Raw genomic sequence first — 23,844 nt, 5'->3', positions numbered from 1 at the left:
GCATAAGACTCCCTCTAGAAAAGGCCTTCTTAAGGGGGATTTCTATCAGCTACATTCAAGGTGGAAACCCAAATCAGCAAGTCCCCTGTCAGAGAAGCTCTCTTAGTCTGCAGATTTCCCAATAACTCTCCCTTATGTGTTTGACCTTAAATAGTTGATCAATTCCACCCATGCAAAAACCTTAAAGGTCGGTGGATTTGGGAGGTGATAACAATCTGAACTCAGTCGCTCATTTTGATGTCACCCATTATGTCTTTTTTGATTGCTTTGTTGATCCCTGCTGTGATGTCATTTATGTGCGCACAGGCTGAGCACCTGTGTTGTCTTCAAGTCAACAACACGTTTACAACAGACTTTGGGTGTGTTCACTGTGCATGTTGCTATAATATTTCAAAAAGAGTGTTGCCTGCAGCTGCAGCCCATATTTCCCTTCTTAGTAAATAGCCCCTGGTCCTAGACTTTGGTCATGGCCAGTGGCCACGGTGCACTTGCAGCAATCATGCCCAAATGGCCATGGGCCACCCACTGAGACCCATATCCCCTCCATATTAAATTATCAGATCCCACCTGCCACCCGTCGAAGTCCCTGTTCCATTTTCACCTACTCAGCTCAAAGTGCATGGGCGACTATGCCCTCTTTTCTTCACCCTCCTTTAGTTTCCGCACAGTAATTATTCCCTAAGTAAGGCATCATTTCCCGATTGCAACAGTCATGCAACAAAACACTGCAATTTAAAATACTTCCCCATCCCCACAGCGACTCTCCTTGTGGTACCCCCTAATTTCTAGGACCCACTATCTGCCCCATGAGGTGAAAATCCTTGCTGACCCTTTCCTACTTTCCCCTTTCTCTCACCAGTTACAATGTTTCGGCAGCAAACCGGTGGGAAGCCTGCGGGGATCCCGCGCCACGATGTATAAATGTTCTGTCACAAAACGGGCTCTCCAGCTCATCGCAAACATTCACACTAAACATACGGTTCTCTTTCCCTCCAACCCCCCTATCCTAATGTGAAACTACCTCTTTTCTGCCTCTACATGTCGTTTTGAGCATTATTCTTTTTCAACTTCCTGCGACATTCCTAAAATAATCTCTCATATCGAGAAACAAAATGGTGGCTTTTCTTGCCTGTAAAGTCTGACTGCTGCAAATACACCCTGGAAAATGCATACATGTTTTTTGGTACCATGGGGAAATCCCATCTCTGTAGAATGTTTTTAAAACTATTGGATGGATATACACTGAGCTAAAAAAAGATATTTGCGATGCTGAACTTGGATTCTTATTTTGTGCAAATCCGCCGAGTGTTTTCCCGCTATGAGTGTTCAACAAAAACACCTTTTTCTCTGTTGGAAAATGAATGGGAGTAGGATGATAATGATGGGCTATTTTATTTTGATTTTATTTTGATTTTAGAATTTATAACGCGCACATCCCACAAGGGAAACCCGGCAGCGAATTGCATCTAGGCGTAGGTGGATTTATACTGAACCAACACCAATAATGTATGCCAGATGACTCAAAGAACTACACAAGCAAATATGTTTTCAGATGTTTCCGAAATATAGTTAAAGAATGTATTTGCCATAAGTGTAAAGGAAGAGAATTCCAAGCTCGGGGGCCCACAACAGAGAAATGTCTTTCACCCTAGGTAGTAGTTATGCAAGGGGGAGTTACCAACAGGCTTTTTCCCACCGATTGCATATTTATACAGCGGTTTCACCAAAGCACATTACATAGACCATATTTGCAAACTGTATCACCCAACCGAAGTTGGTACTCATTTATTGATCTCGGAAGCATGAAAGACTGAGTTGGCCTTACAGGGATATGAATCTCATGAATTTCAATGCGGCCTTGCCAGACAATGTTATTGGGCATAGTATCATCCAAATACAGTGAGTCAAAGGTTTGGAAAAAGTAAATACAAATATATTCAAATTTGCACCTTTTAGGGGCTGCTGAAAAAATAGAATTCGTTCCACTACCATCCTATGTATGCTGGTTTGCAAAATAAACAGTGTCGTTTCATCTTTATTACATAATGTCAATTTATTTTTACATGCTTTGTGGGTGGTATCCCGAGCACGACCTGTGGATTTTTAACATGCACTTGATTCTAATATATCTGCACGTCTTACAGCACTCAGAAGTGTTTATCTGAACCCAAATATTTTTGTTACTGAAATAAAACAGCATTGAATATAGCTAAGAAGTATAGACAGATGGCTCGTTGCTTTATTTTCCAGTTACTCCAAAGCATCCCTTTCTTGTTTTCACAGACAATTTCTGGTTTGTGGTACATCCCGTGCTAAAGGTCATTTTAAAGAATCCATTCATTGCTAATGTCCACTTGGAGACAGTTTTCCCCAGACAACTTTATACTAGAGGTACAGGTGTAAACACGGTTAACCACAGACCTCAAGATGGTGTTAACCTTTCTTACAGGTTTCTAGGAGCGAGATACTCATCTCTTCACTTGTGCTTTTAAAATCTCAGAACCATGGTCAGAACTTTTGGCTGTATATCAGAATAAGAGGTACACTTTTGAAGTTGAAAACTAAGTATAAACAGTAGACTAGCCACCTCAGAACTCTATAGCAAACCATTTCTCATTCACCAAGCGCCAATTATCAATTGCCAATGGAAAGTGCATGTTTTGAAGCATGGTGGAATACATAAATGGACGCCTTCACTTTCAATGGAAAGCCTTAAAAGTAAACCAGCATTAAAAAAATAAGAAACAATCCTTGCCCCTTCCCTCCTGAGGATCTTTTAGTAATTTCGATGACTAGGGGAGAAGGTATCTGTAGAAAAAAACAAGTTCGAAAAAAGCAAGGAAGAAATTACCAAATTTATTTGGCTATTTTATTTTGATATTTTGGTCAGGTTTATTGAAATATAGGTGTGGGGTGGGGTAAGGGTATTAGTTCATGTGGAGTTAAAGGGGGGAGGGTGCGGGGGAACACCCCTATATTATTAAAAAATCAATGCAAAAAGCAAGTAGGAATTTTGGTTTTTCAACCAAAAAAAGTCGGCCATTTCTCCATTCCTTTTTTATTTTTAAATTCTATTTTTTCATGTACAACCAGGGGAGAAGAAACATATCTTTAATGTTGGTAGGAAACTGCTGCTGGTCACAACCACCTGTTTCAGGCATATGTAGGTGCAGATCCTCAAGAAAAATACAAACAATAACAAGAGTGTCCGAATTGTAGAAAATTCCCGCGTTTAAAACCTGACCTCTTAACTCTTGTCTGGCTATGCCAAGGACGAAAACCATGATTTCATAGTGTGTTCAACTACCCTGGGGAACGTTTCATGAGAAAGTACAACAGAGTCTAACGCTTAGAATAATAGCTACTATCTGTGCTGCCAGTTCACCCTGCCAGGTACTCGACAGCTCGACGGCTCACTAGGATGTGGCAGAGACTAAACCTAATTCAAAATGGCAGAGAAACTCAAATAAAATGGCCGAACATTAAGTGGCCTACTTCTTGATACAGAGGTTAGTATTTGTGCTGCTAGCTCCCTCTGACGCGTACTTTGCCGTCCATGGATTCTCTACAGTGATGCAAAACCAGACTAATTTACTGAAATGGAAAAAAACCCATGTCAATAGCAGTCTCTAAGTTTGTATTTTCTCTTACGTTTAGGACGTTGCACCCCCATATTAACACAGGGAAGCCTACTGACACTGCCCCAATGCCTTCACTTGAAAGGATATGTTTTGCCCGTTCATCACTAATGATAGACCGTTAATAAGATTACATTGCGCAGGTCATGTTTCCCTTCGCAGGTCCTCTACAAAGGTAAATAATTATATGGGGAGGACATCCATGGCTGAATGATAGCAGTATTTGATAGTTTGAGTCACAGTTTCTTTGTGTCACTGGCATATCTGGCCACGATTTCTGGAGAGGATTGTAGGATAAGAGTTACGTCAAGTTTCAGTCCGATGCAAACTATGCTACATCTTGCCATGGGTCATGCCGAGATCTTGGTCAGGGTTAGGTTTGCTTGCATTTCCCAAATGAGAAAAACCTCATCAAACATCGTTTTCGTTAAGAATTCTTAACCTGTCCATAAATCCAACCCACTTTCCGGTGTGAGCCTGATGCTGACGGGGATGAACCAAAGATTATGACTGATATTTGAGGTCTAGCAAGTTATTCTCTTTCACCTGCCCATCTTTTTCCCCCCAGAATTCCTTGCCAGGCTTTATCATAAAGAGAGCACAACAGCCTCCTACCATTCCAAGATTTCTTTTTTTCGGGACAAGAAAACACTTCTAGTCAAGGTATTATGAAAGAAGACCACATACATCTGAAATAAAAAACCACAGATTAGCCTAATTCCAGGCTTCATTGAATCGAAACTCTGTATGGGGACACAATTCTAAAGTAGATCTCTCCAGTTCTGGACACAATGAGTCAAGGCTACGATGCATTGAGCAGAAGAATGTAAAAATACATTCTAGCACCCACTCGCTTGGTAGAATGTCTTCTGGTTTCCGGTTAAATGTTTGCATTGCCTCTCTGAATATTCCCCTTGGCCCAAAAGGAAGTGACGACACTAAGGGAGGTGATAACTGTTCTGAAGATCTGGCATACATGTTTTCCATTAGGTTGATAAGCTGACAACTCAGCGCAGAGTACATAGCAGAAGTCATTCATTCTTTACAGTAAATCCAGAGTTTTCTGGATGTTCTACACCCTTTCATCAAACAAAATAAATTGATGGGGGGGGGGCTCTGGTATATTATTTGATCCTCGCCAACTAGAGCAAGAACATTGGCCAGAAGAGAACACCAGAATCTGAATATAGACCATGCCGATACCTCACAGACAACATTTCTGAGCATGCAGACACATTTATTTCCAACCTTTGCACTTTTTCTAGCATCCTGTCTACTCAGTGTTTGGGTGAACTTGGCTGAATTTTTCAGTATTTATAAGTGTTTTATAAGGGCACTCAAAAGCTCCCTCTTCAGAGCGTGGAAGCTGACTGGGACAAGCAAGGAACGATCTGTAGTCAAGGTTATTTTTTTGCGTGGGGACCATGAGTCACGGCACCATTTTCTTTTCTTGTGTGGCAGGTTTATCCACCTGAGCAGGAATTGGTTGGTGGCGCTCTTCAGAAGTAAAAGAATAGCCTTTGGGCAGGAGGCCCATTACTTAGAGAAGGCTAGTGTGCCTATCTGTGCAGCCCCTGAGTTTGTATCACGGGTCTGGCAGCACAGAACTCTAATAACAACCCATGTGTGTTCCTTAACGCCTCCTGAGAGGCAGTTTTAACCCCCTCTGACATTTGTAGCAATGGGTGGTGCAAAACAAAATGTGTGATAGTGGAATATCTAGCTCCCTAGTAGGACTGAACATGTTTAAATATGAGCATGTAAAGTTAGGCTTTATGGTATTCATTGCATTTCGAGCCTTTTGTGCTATGGATCTGCGTGAGTTCATTATTTTTGGTGGCATGGGTATAAATGCTGGTATTTATTTTGTGGTATATTCCTCAAATAAAGAAATGGTAATTGTCTTAATTTGAAGAACTATAATTTTGGGGTAAGTCACTTAGCTAGTCTTCTCGGATGCTGTTTTCTGCCTCCCATTTATGAAATCTCCTCTCAACACTGTTGAAAGATTTGAAAAAAACCTGTCGTCTTTTTCGTGAAGTGTCAGTTGGCAACTGGCATCCCCATTTTCGCCCACTTCCACCCCTAACTTGCATCCTTCGAATTGTTATGAAGCAAAACCGAAAAGCACTGTATTTATTCAGTCATATCTCAAATAGTCAGTGTGAATTATAAGACAAAGAGCCAACCGTTGCCAACCCATGTGTGTCTGTGCCTTGTGGGCAACCTTGAAAGCAATAATCTCTTATTCTCTCACAGCCCATTTCCCGGAAAAAATGTATCTTCGGAATGCAGTGCAGAAGAACGTGGATAGCAGGAAGGAAGACGGTGAGAGCGCCGTGCCTGTCCCTCCGCAGCGGAGTCTCAATTGCAGTTGTTACCATTCCTGCCCAGAGGGCGCCATCAACAACACATGCCCGTAAGTAACCTGTTGCAATGATTTCTGACCCCATGGCGATTTCTTGTGCCAGGAAAGTATTATGGATGAAATGCTTGAGCCAACACTTCCTAAGCATTGGGATTTTTTTTTGTGCTGCATTCTAGCGCAGTTTTTTAAAAAAAATGTTGTCATTAAAGAAGAGTACTTGCTCCAAAAGGGAACGTTTCAATCGCAAATGTCTCCCTCCACCCCCCACCCAACTTCATGTGAAATGAATCAACCCCAGACATGCTTTTCCCTTATTGCCCCTAACCGGTGAGGTGAGCGCTTTGCACTGGGGATCTTGACCGTTCCATCACACTTTGGTTTTCTGGAGTTGCAAAAGATAAGCAAATAACTATATAAAATGTCATTGTCAATAAAAAGTGTTAGACAATATTCCAAAATGCAGTTATTAACCAAAATCAGAATCTAAAACCAGCAGGAACATTTTTTGCCAGATTTGATTGTAGTGCTCAGTGTAACCCTACAAAAGTCCTGAACCAGTTCCTCCCCCAAAACCATTCTGTCCGGTATTGATCGAGATGTTCCTTTTCAAACCACTTGTATCTTTTCAATTAAAGATCAGCTTAAAGTTAAGTCTCTACTAAGGACCAAAATCAAGACAAAGCAGTGGCCCACTTAATTCATTTGGGAGTAGGAATAAGCAACACTGGGCCTCATTATGACCCTGCCGGGCCTGAAACAACGGTGGCGGTAAATCTGCCTGCATCGTTGTTTCCGGACCGGATGTTTCCGAGTTCTGCAGGCGGGAGGTGTCACTCCCGCCTGCAGGCAGAAATGGAAACACTGGCTTCGTTATAGACGGAACCAGTGTTTCCATTGTTCCCATCCCCATGGAGTGGGACACCATGGGAATGGGGATTTTTACGGAATTCCGCCTCTGGAATTACTGGGTCGCCGGGGTTACCGCCGGACTTGGAATGAGGCTCAATATATTTCATCCAATCACTTTTCAAAATTACATTCCCTCAGGCAATGCCGGAACATATGTTCGAAACATGCACCCACCAGATTACATTGGGGGCATTTAGGGAGCATGTCACGGAATCATTGGTTAAGCGGGTCCAGCGATTCCATCGTATGCTGCCTTGCCTTTGCCACTGCAGATGTCAGCCAAACTTATGGAACTCAGTTTTCATCACGCCCCGGAAGTAGCATTCCATTGGACCTGCTAGACACCTAACCAACACCATTTGAGTTTCTGCTTTGTTACCCCTCATCAGGGGGTGCAGCTTGTGCTCTTAGGTGGAGGAAGTTTGGAACTATTTTAGAGAGTTTCTCTGCGACTGATAGACTTATTGCGTAAGCCACAAATTAATTGATGGACATGCTTCTGCAGCACTAAACAGTGATTACTTAAAAGGTGAGGATAATGCCCATGAACTCCTGTAATATTGCGAGAATTGCATTATTGTCTTTGGGCTCTTTATGAAACCAGGTTTTTCGTCTCGTTGCTAAACAGGCAATTGCGTGTCCCATATAAAACAAATCAACTAAAAGAAGAAATAACATGGAGTTTAAAGTACACTTATGCAGAAAGCATGGCTGGATCTTCAGATTCGCTCTATAGGGCATATCAGCAGCAGGTACTCCCTTGATGACAAACATTCTAGGGAAAATGTCCAGTTTGATGTTACCACATGCAGACTCATTTTTTGTTGAAGTTAATTCAATTAATCTTTGATATGGGATAGAATTTGGAAAATCATTTCTTTGCAGCAGTCGTTGAGCATAAATACTTTAAGGGAATAAATAGAACTGTTGATCAATGTTGTTATGTGAAACTGGGATCACCGTATATTTATACATTTATACATCAATCATCTCGTGTATTTATATTTCATCGTCTTTCAGACATTACTGCTTAGAAAAACCTAAGAAAGACAATGAATGCTGAAAATCCTCAACTGCTAAAACCACATGCAGTGCTTGATTCTCCGTGCACAGCATACTGCAAACAAGCCATTTAAAAATGTTCCTTAAGAAGGGGGAACACAGAAATACTAATTTGGGTTTTTACATAGTCCTTCATGACAGATTCCTCCCACTTCTAAGTTCTCCAATGAATGATAGCATAATACCGAATTTAGAGCCCAATTCATGGAAAAGTGCGCATTCATCCTGCAAAGGCCGTGCGCAGAGAACGACACTGCGCGGCCCATCGCGCAGAAGAGAAACTGCTCTCCATGTATTGATGGAAATATCTGTGCAGAACTAACCAATGTGCAGTCTGCGAAGGGAACGCCCACGACATGCCCACACGCAAAGCCATATCAGCCATGGAGAGGGACCTTTGCGCACTCTTCCGATGCAAAATCAGTGTACCCCATCAAGACTGCCTGCGAACCCAAGCAACCAAGCCAGCACCCTGGCGGGGGTGCATGGGGTCCCCCGAAACCACACCCCGATAGGATGAGGGCTTTGCATGGCCTGTTCCCCGCCGACAGGTTGCGTGGTTGGATCCATGAATACATATCATTCTGTCCAATTGTGGGTGTGCAAGAGACTGTCACTGAGAACCACGTGCATCGGCCCATGAACATGCAAACCACTTAATGTAAAAGTCGGCATTTGCTGGTAAATATGCATGAGAACCTTCGCAAAACGCTCCTGCACCCTGATACAGCGCTTACGCGCACCCCTAAGTTCTATCGGAACCCCGATTGCATGCACGCATCCCTATATCGGACATGCGATCTTACCTTTGCATGGCAAATTCCACGCACAAGTGCCTGTATGCCTGCCTTTGGGGGGCCGATAGGATAAGAGCTTTGCGTGGCATGTTCCCTGCCAAGATGTTGCGTGGTTGGTTCCATGAATACATATTGTTGCGTGGCTGAATCCGTGAATACATATTGTTCCGTGCAATTGTTGCAGGTGAGGGACCGTATGCAGGGCTGTCCCTCTTAATGTCCACATTTTCCTGTGTTCTTCCCCATTGTCAGATAAACGCCCTGAAGAAAGGGTCCCAGGAATGCCCCTTCTCACCACCATGAACATGACTGCCCGAAGAGCCAAGAATGCTCGAAGTCGCTCATTATTTGGACGATCTCCAAGTGCACCACTGACTGGCACGTATACAGAAAGGTATCCACTTAAATAGCCATTCCAACCATACCCAGTGCATAACCTTTCAGATACAGGTGACTCGACGGTGGTTGTGGATGCAAACACTTGAATGGACTGCATCGATTAAATTCCAAGAAAACATGGAACCAACGTCACTAGTGACACCATGACGTAGCAGTGTTAGTCATGAAGCACACTCGCAGCCCTGCACAGCATTACGCAAACACACACTTGTATACACGAAGAACATGCTTACACAGTTCTGTAGATAAGAGGACAGATACTTATACATACTGTCAAAACCTTTTTATTATTTTTCTCATTAGCCAAATGCAGTAACACTTAAATGCAAGGCAACAAGAGATCCTGAGCAAGTTTGAAGATGCTTTTGGCAAATTAACTCAATGGGACTACAAAAGTACATATGGAGCCTGGTAGGACCACACAGACTAATTTATAGGAAATAAAGCACAGTGGGAACATGTAGAAACCACACTATAAGTCTAGGGAAATTACAGAAGGCCTTAAGCTACCGGACCCCAGACAAGAGAAGCAGGCTCAGGCTGCATGTAGTGAAGACTGAGCTCGCAGCCAAGGTCACAGAAAATGAGGCGCATTCCAAGCTCCAAACAACAAGGGGCCAGCTGCAGGAAAGCAGAATAAATCCTCATAAATGCAGCCCAGGGAGCTCGATTTTGTGGTTCACAACCACGTGATACACCCGAACTAGACAATGGGCATTTCACCCATGGTGGGAAGACGAGTCGTTCTCGACAGACGAGAAGTGAAACACATTTTTCAACGGGGTGCGCAGTCTCATAGACAAAGGAGGTGTTACTAACAGATACAATTGGGACACATAGTCACTTCACATCATCTTGAGGAGGTGCACAGAGGGCTGAGACCCGAGCTAGGTTCCAGGCCTGGAGAGACCAGGTCTAACCAACCAAGAGACAGAATTTCAGAGATGGATGGCAAAGGGCAAGGGCCAATGGTAAGTCTAGGACCCTGCAACAATGTAATAGATAGTTTCTTGGGGACGGGGCAGGTCAGCCACCTGACATGCGAGGACCAGTAGAATAACCTTTATGGGCTAGCCATTGGTATACCACTCTAAGCACCTACTCAGTATGTGGGATAGGTTTTTGGGGGAGCTCCCAGGTGATGACGCCATTTGAGGATGAAATTGTGGCACGCATCTTGGGCAGTGGAGCATTTGGGAGAATTGAGATTATCTTGTATGATCTCTGTCATTTTTTTTGTACTAAATGACAGTTTACCTTGCCCCTGGCTGAGTCCTCCGTTATTCTGGGGAGAGGGTTGTTGGGCCCTCGAGAGCAATCCCCTGGCCTCTGGTATACAAGTCCTGCACCAACAGCCCCCTTCCAAGCCCTCTGAGCAATCCTCGCTCATGCACTGCGTGGTGTTTCTCGCAAGGCACTCTGCCGCTCGCCGGGACCTGCCAGGCCAGCGCACTATACATGCAAGTCCTGGGAGAGTCCTGTGCAGTCGATTTCATGAATTGGCTAACAGGGATTTGCATGTAGAATGGCAGGCTTATCTCCGATTTTGCACGCAAATGATTCCATGAATCAGGGCCTAAATGGTATTCAATTTCTCGACCTCGAAGGACAGCAAGTTGAGTAGATCATGCACAGGATTCAAACTGAGGTGCAGTCTAGGCCCATGTGAGCTACACTTCACTGATGATGCCCAATGAAGCCTGATTTGCATATGGTCTTTCCCTTTTTGTATTGGCTTGGCATGCTGAAGAATGATGGTATGGAGGGTTGCCCAGAGCTACACCAGAGGTTAAGATTAATTCTAAACCTTCTAGCCAACACCTGTTTTGTTTTACCATACTTTTCCGCAAGTGCAGTAAAATCACTTGTTTTAAAATCTCGTGTATCCCAGCCATAGTTAATTTCATTTATTATAATTTACTTTTTTTCTCTAATTGCTGTTGTGGAACCTTCATCAGCTTTAAAGTAAAGTAGTTGGACAGGGATTTACACAATCTATCATTAGTGTGGCAATGCACTAAGATTATAATACAATTATTTTATATAACGCACTTATTACCAAATAGGTGTTTCTAAGCACCGACCCGGGATTCGAAATGTTGTTGTTCTGTGTCCTTTTGCTTCCAAGATGTGCGCGCTGCCACTGAGCTATACTACCAGTATCAGATGCCTGGCTTAAAGTCGTAAGTCATAACGGCATGTAGCACCGACTGTATGTTTAGTCACTGGCCTGGAAGGGTGTGATTGCGCTACTCCTTTATGGAGAGGTCATCCCTCGTTCTCGCCATCCAGCATGTCTCCTATTCACTTCGACCTTTTATGTACGTTATATTTCTTATATTGGTATCTTCCAATATTTCTTTTCAAAAAGTTTTTTTTTATAAACATTTTATTTAGTAGTTTTTCGTATTACCTGCACCGATATATAATTTTTGCTGGTCAGACTTTGACACTACAGCTGATCCAACTGTATCCAGGAAGGCCCTCAAAGAACAGTTTTTCAATTGGGCCGTGGGGCAGTTATTTCTTTTACCCTACTCATGCCAGCTACAAGTGTAGAAACACAGTATGCATTATATAATATATAAACAAAGGCCTTGGAGTGACTTCTTCTGGTTTTACAAAGAGCAAGTCTGGCGAAAAGATCTTTGGACTTTATCCCACACGAGTTGGCGGACATTTAGAATATTACAGTCAAGGGCTCTGCTTACAGCAGTCGAACACTTTTCTTATCATACAATAAGTGGTACAGGCAAACCATGGACTTTCAAGCACTTTACACAATTCACTTTATCAATTCTCCTGCTTGGGTTTTTTCATAAATTCACAAGCCTTCTCTGTTAGGCGGTGCCCTTTAATCTTGTTATTCTTTCAACATCAAACCTCCCTCCCGGTTTTTCTTTGACCCCGTTTTGATGTAAAAAAAATGTTTAAATCCATGCTTTATTTATTTTTCTAAATTCGGCTCCTTCGTTTTGAATAATGTAGTTGCCCGGGCCACTAAAGATAGAAGCAGCCTATAAGGACATAGCAGCACTTTGATGATTCCATTTAGGAGCAGGAAAGAAAATTAAGGCAGTGAGTTGCAGCACTTTGAAAAAAGACTAGAAACTGCGACGCATCCAGCGGTCCACGTGTAAGCCTGGTGCTTCTCAAATTATAGGTCTTGACACAGTGTGACTCACCGTGCCCAATTTAGAGTGAGGACTTATGCGTACCATTTGCAGTGGCAGTGGCGTAAAAGAGCAGGTAGTGTTAATTCTGCAAGTGTCGCACTGCATCCGGACCACTGAGAGCTGTAGGTCTCCTGGTGAGCGTCAACCTGTACATTACCACACAGTCATGTGGCCACCAGGGCAGTCATATCACAGCGATATCGTGATACTGAGGGAATGGTAGTGACTTTTTTTCCCTCGGGTAGTTCAACCATTTGATACAAGGCGTTTGAACTGGACCCAGTATCGGAAAGCTTGGTTTACCAAGAAAAATTATGTGAGAAACAGGTAAACATTACAAGAAGTTTAAGTGTATAAGCCGGCCACAATCAAAAGTAAATTGCCAGCGAATATAATCAGTGTGCGTATTCTAAGCCGCATCGGTTCCCCTTAACGGTAGAAGAGGCTCCTTAAAATTAAGGCTTGCTGCAAAGGCGCATCTTCACAGCGGCATTGCCAAATAATGAGCAGTAACTGCAATACTGCGTAGTTATGTAGCACCAAAACGGGGTGGTGCATTGTGTAGCGTAAACGAAATGTAAATGGATTGTGGGAGTTATGTATCTGTGGCAGTATTTTGTTAACGGTGAAGGCCTTTCCATGATATGTACAGACCCAAACAATAGCTGATTTATGTGGGCGGGGAAAGGAGGCTTCAAGAAAAGGCAGCAGTTACACAAACTAATGTATTAACAGAACGAGGGCTGCAGTCAGTGCGGCGTCCTTTCCCTCCTCTGCATGTTGCATACATTGGTAGGAAGATCACACATTTGCATAATTGATAGTTGATAACTGATTTGCATAGGAGTGCAATCGCCCATAAAGTTCACCTGTGTTTTAGGATGTGTACATATTTGTGGGTGTGCATTTACAAATATTTTTTTCAAAATAATGTACATCCTTTAATTTCATAAAGCTTGCAGAGTGGATGGCAGTCTCTAAAAATGTAAATACTATTGAATAATAGAATGAGAAGTCATAGTTAGCTATGCATTTCTGATTAAAAGGAAAGCTTAACAAGTAAATGTCATATTAACAGAACCTTGTCAGGCATGCCTTAACCATGCCCAATTGTGACTACCAGAGATTCTGCTGTAAAAACAGTAAACACGTTAGTGGCGGAAATAGTAAACACTACAATGTCACTCCGAAGTTGGTAGTTATTATCCCCGCTCCGAGCCTCCCCACGGCTGAGAGGCTGCCTTGGCCCCCCCGCCGGGGACTCGGGCAAGCTTTTTTTCCCTTCCCTCCCTCCCTACTTCCTCCCTGCCCTCCCCACCCCACTTACTTTCTTGCTCCTGCGTCCCCGTTCGTTGGGGGACGATGACAGGGTCCAGCAGTGTGGAGACTCGGAGCGGGGCCATCCCTGCTCCGCGCCTCCACACGGCTGGAGGCTTCCATCATCCCCCGCCGGGGGGACGTAGGTACTTTTTTTTTTTTGTTTTTTTCCCCTCCCTCCCTTCTTCCCTCCCAACCCCACTTACCTTCTGCTTCTTTTTTTTGGGTGTGGACGCGCTGGGAACACTTCTGTTCCCAGCGAGTCCGCTCCCGATGGCCACCATGGAAAGGGAAAACGGGCTCCGTTTTACCTTTCCCATCGGCCATTTTCTTGGTTGTTTCATTTTTTTTGTCTGCCCGAAACGCTGTAACGTTTCACGACAGAAAAAATTACTTTTAGTGCCCCGGTCATGCATATATTGCGGGCTGGGGTACTAATAGCAATACGACCCTTCGCTCGGGCCTATAACTATGGGCCCCGGGGCATTACCTGAGTAGGTAATGCCCCCGCCGCTCGGGTCATATTGCTTAAGTAATGACCATGACAGAACTTCTGATTTAATCTGTTAACTTCGGCAAGATCATGGTTCAATGATGGCGCACATTAGAAACTATTTTAAGATAGAGCTCATTAATTGTAACCTTTTCTAAAACGTGTACTGGTAAATGACAAATGGCATCAGCAGGCGATGCACATGACGCGACTGACTGGTGGCCCTATTCACCACCTGATAGGCCTAGGATCGCAAAGCTCACTCGCACGTGCGTAAAGGGAGACACGTGCATCCTAGTGTAATGTAGCAGAAACCATCAGAATGCCCTAGTAACTGAACAGAAAAGGCAAACGAAGGGACAATATATGAGCGCCAATTACCTCAAATATCAGGTACCCAGACAGACATAAGCCCACGAAAAAAGGTTGTATTAGAGTGGAAGATTATTGATTCAGTACATTTAAGAAACAGTAACAGCATATCTTTCACTTAAAACTGACTAATGACTGGTAAAGCACTTGTAGTATATAAAATCAGGCGCTGTAATGCGAGTGATTGCAGTGGTTAGATCTGGCCACTTGCAAAAAGGTCAAAAACTGTTGTGATGTTGTAGCTGCAGTAATGCATACATAGATAATCATACATAGAATCGTTTTTTGTCCCCATTTTAAGGAACTTGGACCAAAGCATGAAAGAAATTGAATTTTATACGCACCAGTGTGGCTTTAATTCACCTTCTTGCTGCTCTTGACCCGGTTATGACCAGGACACTGGGAATGTTTTTTATCGGAATCTTTGAAGTTGACCTTTTTAAAACTATGGATCGTGTTTAGAGGTGCTCTCTTGGTATGATCCTCTGTATGCATGTTTTTGTTTTAGTATTTATCTTTACATGTATATGCCTAATTATTTATTTTGTGGATTATGTGTGAAAAGATGTAACATTTGTAATTGACCCGAATAAAAGTATAATACTTACAGGTGATGTGTCAACCAGCGCTTGCCTTCTCCCCAACCACCACTCGAGATGTACACTGTTACTTCTTCATTGCTTTATCTTTCATTTTGTAAAATCTGTATGTTTATACAGTTGTATAGTTAAAATAACAATATAAAGCAAAAGAAAAGATTTTCATAAGCATCCTATTGCTAAAGCAAGATTTGTACACACAATATAGCACCTTCTTCCTTGAACTTCTGTTCGTTACTCTTTATTTCATCCCTGAGCCCCACACGGATGTGTGGCGCTTTATAAAAAAATGAAATAAATAAATAAAATAAAATAAATACGTCGCTCAGACATCCTAAATTACTGGAACATCACAGTTGCCTTTCACAAACTCTTATGTTGTTTGGGCTGAATTGTGGGGCCTAATAGTTTAAGACAAAAAAAAAACATGGTTATATTCCACTGTTTCTCCCGCCAGAACAAAAATGATTCAAGATAGACAAGGGAGCCCACTGAATAAAGAACATCATTTAGACTTATAAAAGTGTCAATCGAATAATGATGCGTTATTTGACAGTTGACAACCAGCATTAAACATGCTGCATCAAACTGCCTTATCTCTCAATCTCCATTTAGGTTATTGTCAGGTGAGTAATGTCAGTTGTAAGCAATTGTTTCCCAACACACTGAAATAAACTGACACATTGATTATAGATCAGACACAGTTTTCGGATTAGCCAGCAGGATGATTTAGCCAGTTTTTCAACTGTATTTTCTGGATGCTGCTGGACTTTTTTTCTTGTGTTTGTCCACTAGCAAACTATTTCACCAGTATTTATGGCTGATATCGCTGTATTTTTCCTATATTATTTTGTGAATACTGGCAAGGGAAGAAAATATTCAAATATCCAAAGGACAGTACACAGCACACTACTCCCACGAATTCAAGCAGCCCAGAAAAGTCCCAACTCTTGCTACTCATTTATAAAGTAGCAAATAAACCGTACATTTCAAAATAGTTCCAAACCTCAAAACTCCTTTCTCTCCTCTCTTTTACCTCTGTAACCTTAGCTTCAGTCAACACATTTTTCCAGAACAAAAGAAAATAGTCAGTATTAAGCTGAGACTAACGTTACCAACCCTCGACTCCAACGACTTTACTAATTACAGGCCTGTTGCTTAGCTGCCATTGTTGGGGAAGGTTGCCAAGACAGTTGTCACCCATCAACTCTGGACATATCTTTAAAAACTGATCCTGTTTTGGACACAACGAAATCTGCATTTTCTATGAAATGCAGCATCAAAATTACAGTGTTAGCAATGGCTAATTACCTCTGCCATATCGTCGATGACAGCAGCTGTGCACTTTTGGTCCTTCTCTGCCTTTACTCTGCTTTTGACACCTTGGACCATCAAATTCTGACTGACTGCCACTTCAGTAGCCCGTGTTTCAGCCCAAGTTTAATAGGATTCACATTATTTATATCCAACACATACTTTGCAGTGAAGACCGTCCCGGTTGCTCCAGCTATTCTGTCGTCTTGTGGAATCCCTCAAGGGTCTATCTTTTCCCCTACACTTTTCAGCATGTGCATGTTCTCTTTGGGTAGCATCCTGTGTTCTCATGACTAGATACCACATTTATTCAGATGCCACCAACTGCACAGTGGCGTCCAACAAAATGTCTCCTCTCTTGCAATACTGAAACGGATACAAACTTGTGTGAATGACAACATGCATACAAACCCAAATTGCTTACCATCGGATTCACTAAAGCTCTGCCAAATCTATAATCCTACTCTGATGCCCTATAATCTGACAACAATATCTTCAAAGCCATGAAAATAAAAATACTCAGTGTGACCCCATATTTTCCTTTGACTAGATTGGGGCATACATCAACTCCACCCTTTCCCCAGGCTACTAGCCTTGAAAACAAAATACAACGTAAAACCTTTTCTGTATCTCCCTCGCCTTATTGAATCTGGGGACCATAACCCCAGCTTTCCTTACCCATAAACAAGACTGTTGCAACTCCACACTGGAAGGGGCTAACTTGGCATTAATAAACACACTTCAAATACTCCATACTTTAGAGGCTAAGCTAAATATCAGTATGAACCTCAAGATCATATACATTCTGTCGCCCAGACACTGTCCTGGCTTCCTGTCAGACCTGCAAATTCAAGTCCCCGGAGATTGGAAAGCCCTGTATGGCAATGCTACAGCTAACGTCTAACGTGGTCTCCTCCCACCACACCTCCAGACAACCTACGTTCCTCCAACAAATACTTGTGCCTCTGCCTTCAATTTTAGATTGATGGGAGGCACAAGGTTTGCAGTCAGCTTCCATGTGGAACTCACTTCCCAAATATCTCAGAGATATCGCTGACATCTACTAGTTTCAATGCAAAATGATGATCTAGTTCTCCACACAGGCTTTTTAACCCTTTTTTTCTTATGACTTCATCTTGCCATGCACCTTGAGAGCTCATCATGAGAAGTGTGCCTCGCAAAGAGAATAGGAGGATTTGATGACCAGCGGCAAGTACACCATGCCAGCCAAGGCATATAATAGTGGGGGGATGGCCAAAGGCATACCCAGAGCAATGGGACCAGTGGGCACGGCAGAAGGTCAATCCCCTGTAGGCACTTTAGGTATGTTTGCTGTTCCTAGGCAATGGCCCAAGGCCATGTCATGGCTACAGGGACACTTTGTAGTGGCAACATTAATAATGCACGGAAAATGTACGAAATAAACTTTGTTATAGACAGTTATGGTTAACCCAGTAATAGAATTCTTCACAGATAAAAATGTAAACTGATTGGAACAAAAAAATCCACCGAAATTCTCCATTTATGGTTACAAATGTAACCATATCTCAGTCGTTGCAATGCACTGCTCATGATGTTACACATTATGTCACATATTCCATGCACATACCCACAATTGCTACACGGAACGATTAACAAAAACAGCCCATGAAAACGCACTAGACTGCGTATATTTTTTAACTTTTGCTTTAAGGGCCAATTCAAAGCTAAGCCCAAACTGACCATAAAAGCTACTTTACAATAGCCAATTTTCCATGCCATTGTGCTCAACATGGAACTTCATGGAAAGTATGTGTTTGTAAAGTGTGAACCACAGTGAGGTGCTAATAATTATTCTTTCATAACCCCCACCCCTTTTCCGAGCCGCCAGAGGGCCAGGGCACCACTCCGGTGGTGATAGTGCACGGTACAAATATCCTTTAACATTTACATCAACATAACTTTCTTAATACTGGAGACCAGTTTGGAAGTGCAAGACCGAGATTCGAACCTGCGTTGCTATGTGTTTTGCTTTCAAGACAAACGCGCTGCTCCTGAGCTATCCTCCTGGCCTGATGAAGTGATGAAGCCTGACGCATCTGATTTACATTTTAATTATAGAACATTGATCAGGGTGCAAAATGTGCACTCGCCACTAGCCATTGCCTAGTGATATTTGACTCTTGAAATGTAAGAAATGGTGTGCTGTGTGTAGGGTTTGAAATTAAGATTAGATTAGCAGCAGCTAAAACCAGCTCTTGGGTATCAGGCATCCCCCAGCTGGCAGGAGCTACTGCTGCGGAACCTGAAGCAAGTACACAGTGCACTGTAAATCTTAACTTCTACATGAGATGCACGCTTTAACTTTTTGACCCATTATGTATGTTTAAATGTGTCCTAGACAATACTTCATTATTTACATTCTAAAACACTCGGTTAGTACCACAGATGCATGTTTGTAAGCCACCAGTTTTCCTGGGGAGCCAAAGGTATCTTCTGGTAACAGTTGGCTTTAAGTTAACCAGGCTCTCCTGGGGTCGAAGCAGGAGCTAAATAGCTCCCAGCAATTTCCAACCCTGGTATCTATAGCATGGAGGTGGCTAGTGATTTTATTTATGGCTGTCTTGCAACCTGATTTTGTTCCCCGAGCCAGTGATAGTTGATTGTTGCATTGCAAAATATGAAATGTTGAACGGATAAAGAAATCACAAATGTTACTTCATCGCGTCAGATTCTTAGCTGTCTCCTTGCGGTGATTGGACATCACTACAACTGTAAGTCATTCAATCCTGGTTGCTGAAAACTGAAATGAGATCCTGTCACTTTACCCAGCCCTAAATGCCAGCAATCTGCACCCCATTTCCTGTTGAGTAACTTGGGCCATTGTTGTCTGTAAAGACTGACATGTGGTCAATCACAATTATTCCATTTCTCCCAAATTTCACCAATGCCATTGTTGTAACTGTAGCAGTTATAGTTTGTATAGGACTTAAAAGGGTGTCGCTAGCCGCCAGGGAGAGTGGCAGCACATGATCAGAGTTCTGGGCTCTTGACCGGATTTATCCTGCTTTTAGTGATCCTGATCTTCATAGTCCTTGTTCAATGTTCCGATGAATGCGTAGTGAGTTGAAGTGCACGTTCCTCGACTGGCGTGCATTTGGGAGCGGTAGGCCCCGAAAATTGCCTGTAGAAAGCAACCTGCGAGGAACCTAAGATGACAGCCAGGGCTGACTGTGCAGAGAGAGGAGCAAGATGACTGCAGTGGCTAGCAAATTGAGCATTCGGTTCAGCTGGAGTATGTTGCAGACAAAGGTGACACTGATTCTTTCAGCCATGCGGTAAATAGAGACCGCCAAGAAGGAATGTCCTCATTAAGTTGGCAGACTCGGGTCTCTCACTTGGCGACAAACGCAGATTCACTGCTGAGGTTTGATCTTGGTGGTGGGGTGCGCTTGGCGTGCAGAGTAGTGTTAGGGGTAGATGTTTTGCACACCTTCATATAAAACGGAGAAGGTCTCAATCACAGCTATTCAAAGCAGGTGGGGGGGATTGGAAGGGAGGAGGGAGTGAATGAGCAATCGGCAAGCAGTGGAAACAAGTCTGTATAAAGAGTAACCATTGAGAAATAGGAGGGAAATGAAGAATCATTGTTTTGGCTTCCCACCTGCCCCTTAGCTCTCCTCTGACCCCCCACCAGCTCTTCCGGATAAGCTATAGCCACAGATGACGACGTTATCACATGGTTACATGAGACACATCACAATTGAAAGCCAAGCTAAGGGTGTGGGAAGGGTATCCGGGTCATTTCCATTCTGCAGTGATTCAAGTCAGGGTTCTTCAATCCCAATTTACAAAGTTGACAATGGTCTGGAAAAGGCCGAGCTAGGTCACATTGTTTCCCTTCTGAGCAACCATCTTTGGAGTGGATTACCTTCAAAGGCCAACGTGGCATGAAGCAAGATCAATAGAGAGGGCAAGCAACCAAAACTTTATTTAATTGCTGCCAGAATCTCAAAATACCCTACCATGAATGCACCAGAGGGAGATTGGGAACTTTCACACTTAAAAAGCCATCATATATATTGCAGGACTCCTGTGGAGTACAAAATAGATGTTGTGGGAAAAGATCATGCCTGATAAGGTCTTCCTTGTCGGCAAGATTTAACAAAGGTATCCGAGAGAGTGTCCAAAATGGAGGCAAACGTCGAAAGTCAAGTCATTAGAAGCACAACTGAATGCTGTTCAATTGTACACTCTAAAATGTTGGACCGCTAAGTGGAGAATGCAGATACCAGTACTCAGAGGTCTAATATCACGGTGGTGGGCCACCCTGAGGTGGAAGGCCAAACACCTTAACCAAGTTTCTGGATAAGTTACTGATGAGGACATTTGGTGCCACCTAACTATCACCAATATTTAGAAAGGAGAAGACCAATATAGCAATATCATGCCCACCTTCTACTGGGACCCGACCACAAACTCTTATTATCTCCTAATCACATTTCATCGTTCTGGTACACAAGTATCCTGCTGGTTTACTCCAGCCGCACCACCAACACAAATCTGTGGAGGGTTATACATGCGATAAAAGAAACAGCGGATAGTCCTGACAATTTGGTCATTGCTTCTCTCGACACAGGTAATGCGTTTTGATCAGTAGGGTAGGAATTTGTGTTCTATACACTGGAAATCATGAATGTGATACCAGGATTCATCAAGCTGGTTAAGTTATTGTATCGAAAGCAGAGGGTCTGTAGTAGGTTGGTGGTTTTGCAAAAGCGGGGACGTAGGCAGGGACACTAGACGGGGATGAGCACTGTCGCACCTGCTCGTCGCTCTAATTGTAGATATACAAGGCAGTGCATTACAGTCAGTTCTATGAGGGTGGGGAATTAGGTATGACATGGAGAACACAGATCACCATTGTATGCAGATGATCAGTAGTTATTCTTAGGGGACCAAGTTCATAGCTTACTACCAATGTTGGAGGTGTTGGAAAGCTTTAAGGGTTTCCTCTGACATCGCTACAAATGGAAGGAAAATCCTCTTTATTTCCTTTTGGTGCCTTGAGATATGTGCCGATTACAGATCAGCCCAGATCTCCCTTGAGATGGGTGCCACACACTGTTATTTGTTTAGTGACTTGCCCATATCAATTCTTTGAAAGATAAGTACAAACTTAACATAGCCCACATGGAGAAGGAATTAAAAAGATCAGTGAAGTCCTAGGAAAAAATCTCTCCCTCTATATTCGGGTGGGAGGTGCTTGGTAAAATGGTGCAACTCATACGATTGCTATGTCTTCTCAGGCATGTATGTGTAGGTCCCAGCCAGTATGCTTAAAATCATCAATTCTATACTTGGAGGAAAGACATGTGTACAGTTGACCTCCAAACACTCTGGCAGACTTTTTAAAATGGGAGGTTTTTTTTTAAACATTTATTAAGCACTTGATGAACAGGTTACATGGATTCACATATCAACAACCACAGTGCAGCACAATACAGTAAGATCATAACGGACGTATACTTTGAAGTGGGGTACAACCGAATATGGCCGCTCTTAACCAAAAAACAAAATGAAATAGAAAAAAAGAACCTAAAAGAAACATCAGTCAGCAGATTTAGCGAGATACACACGATTGTCCTACCGAATGTCTTTTGGGGCGACAAGTACCCTGCACTGATGTCGCATAAAGTTCTTTATTGGTGTTTGCCCATACTACATCGTTCAGCCAATCCGACACTGTGGGTGGGACCTTCCCTGTCCGGCGCATCAAAATTGCCCTTTTGGCCAGAAGCAGACCCAGGTTTAAGAACCTTTGTTGAACAATAGCCATTTTCCCGGTGTAACCCAACATACAGTCCGTTGGCCGTTGGATGCCACTACTGCCCTAGCATTTCCGCCTTTCTCTGGCAAATCGCCTCCCAGTACCCAGACAGCCCGGGGCAATACCATAGCATATGCAGCAGGTGGGCAACTGGACTGTGAAATCTGGGACATACCCGAACATCATTGGGGCAAAAACTTGTGAGCCTGGCTGGGGTGTAGTATGATCTATTGAGGACCTTGAATTGGATAAGGTGATATTTTGAGTTTATTGATACACCCTTCGTCAAAGAGCACATGCTTTTCCATTGCATATCCGTAAATTCAGTGTTCAAGATACCTTCCCATTTCACCCTGTTATTTGCACTCTTTATAACATCCAGCGACTGCGCCAGCTTGTAATGTGCCAATATGGATTTCCTGCCCACTGAAAGCAAAAGGATGCAAGACAGACATGGGTGCAAGACTGGCTCAGACGGAGATACTGGTCAAATCGCCGCAATCCCTGCCTTAAGGTGGTAATAGTGTAGCAATTGAAGTGGTGTGTCCCAAATATGCTCCTTATTGTCATCCTATTCAATAAATCGTTCATACACATAAAAATTGCCTAGCATCTGTATGCCAGCTCCACCCCAATCTCTCTCCACTGACCTATCTGTAGTGGGCTTCACTGCCTACATTCCCCATAGGAGCAATCTTTTGTGGTATGGGGCCAGGATCCCCAATCGTTTGTTTAATCTGTCCCAAGTACCCCGAGTCGCCCCCACCAGGTCGAAACTGTGTATGTGACAGTACACATTGCTAGCAAGCAGCAGCACCATAGAGGAGGAGCCCACCAGAAGCCGCTCAAAATGAGAGTAAGGGGTCTCAGGATGACCCATAGTCCAGCAAATAGCAGAGTGTATCTGTGCAATTAGGTAATACAATTGAAAATCTGGGGCACATTAACCCCCCCAATCATAGGGATGGGTAAGGTGCCACATCTGGACCTGAGCATCTGACCAGAGAAATGAGCTACACATGCCCACAAGATCTGAAAAAAGTGTGTTCCCCGGCCACATTGGAATGTTATGAAAGAAACAAAGAAGTTTAGGCAATACAATCATCTTAATCAATACCAGTCTCCCTGCAAGGGACAGTGCGGTCTGTCCCCATCTCCGAAGCTTAACTTTCAAGCGAGCCAGGTAAGTCCCATAATTCAAATCAAATGTTAGAGAGGCCAACCGTGCCACTCTGATACCCAAATAGCGAAAGTCTCTCGCTGCCCACATGCGGTCCGATGTGTCCACCAGTCTTTGCTTGATCCCCGACAGCAGGAATATTTCAGACTTTCTATTGTTCAGATAAAAGCCAGAGTATTTGCCAAAGTTCGTTACCGCACCAAGCACCTATGATAAGTTGACCTCGGGATCTCTAATATACAGCAAAATGTCGTCGGTATATAAAAAAATTATTTTGGATTTCTCACCCAGTCGTATAACAGCCACATTGAATCCATCCTGGATAAAGTCCGCCAGCGGTTCCATTATCAAAGTGAACAATAAGGGCAAAAAGGGGCACCCCTCCCTTGTGCCACCACCCATCTGGAGGAT

The 23,844-nt window shown here is 43.2% G+C and overlaps 1 protein-coding gene across 3 annotated transcripts in view; it reads left to right on the top strand.

Moving 5' to 3' along the window:
* BMPR1B (bone morphogenetic protein receptor type 1B) overlaps positions 1–23,844 on the top strand; it is a 492,338-nt gene that overhangs the window by 321,328 nt on the left and 147,166 nt on the right. For all 3 annotated transcript variants that reach the window (XM_069630552.1, XM_069630550.1, XM_069630551.1), the window contains one exon: positions 5,898–6,057. In XM_069630552.1, the coding sequence (XP_069486653.1) occupies positions 5,915–6,057 (143 nt within the window). In that variant the 5' untranslated portion in view covers positions 5,898–5,914. The remainder of the gene's footprint in view (positions 1–5,897; positions 6,058–23,844) is intronic.

Source organism: Ambystoma mexicanum, chromosome 6q, assembly GCF_040938575.1.
Source record: "Ambystoma mexicanum isolate Mex_15411 chromosome 6q, UKY_AmexF1_1, whole genome shotgun sequence".
NCBI classification, from domain to species: Eukaryota; Metazoa; Chordata; class Amphibia; order Caudata; family Ambystomatidae; genus Ambystoma; species Ambystoma mexicanum.
This window is presented reverse-complemented; position numbering and strand designations above follow the sequence as displayed.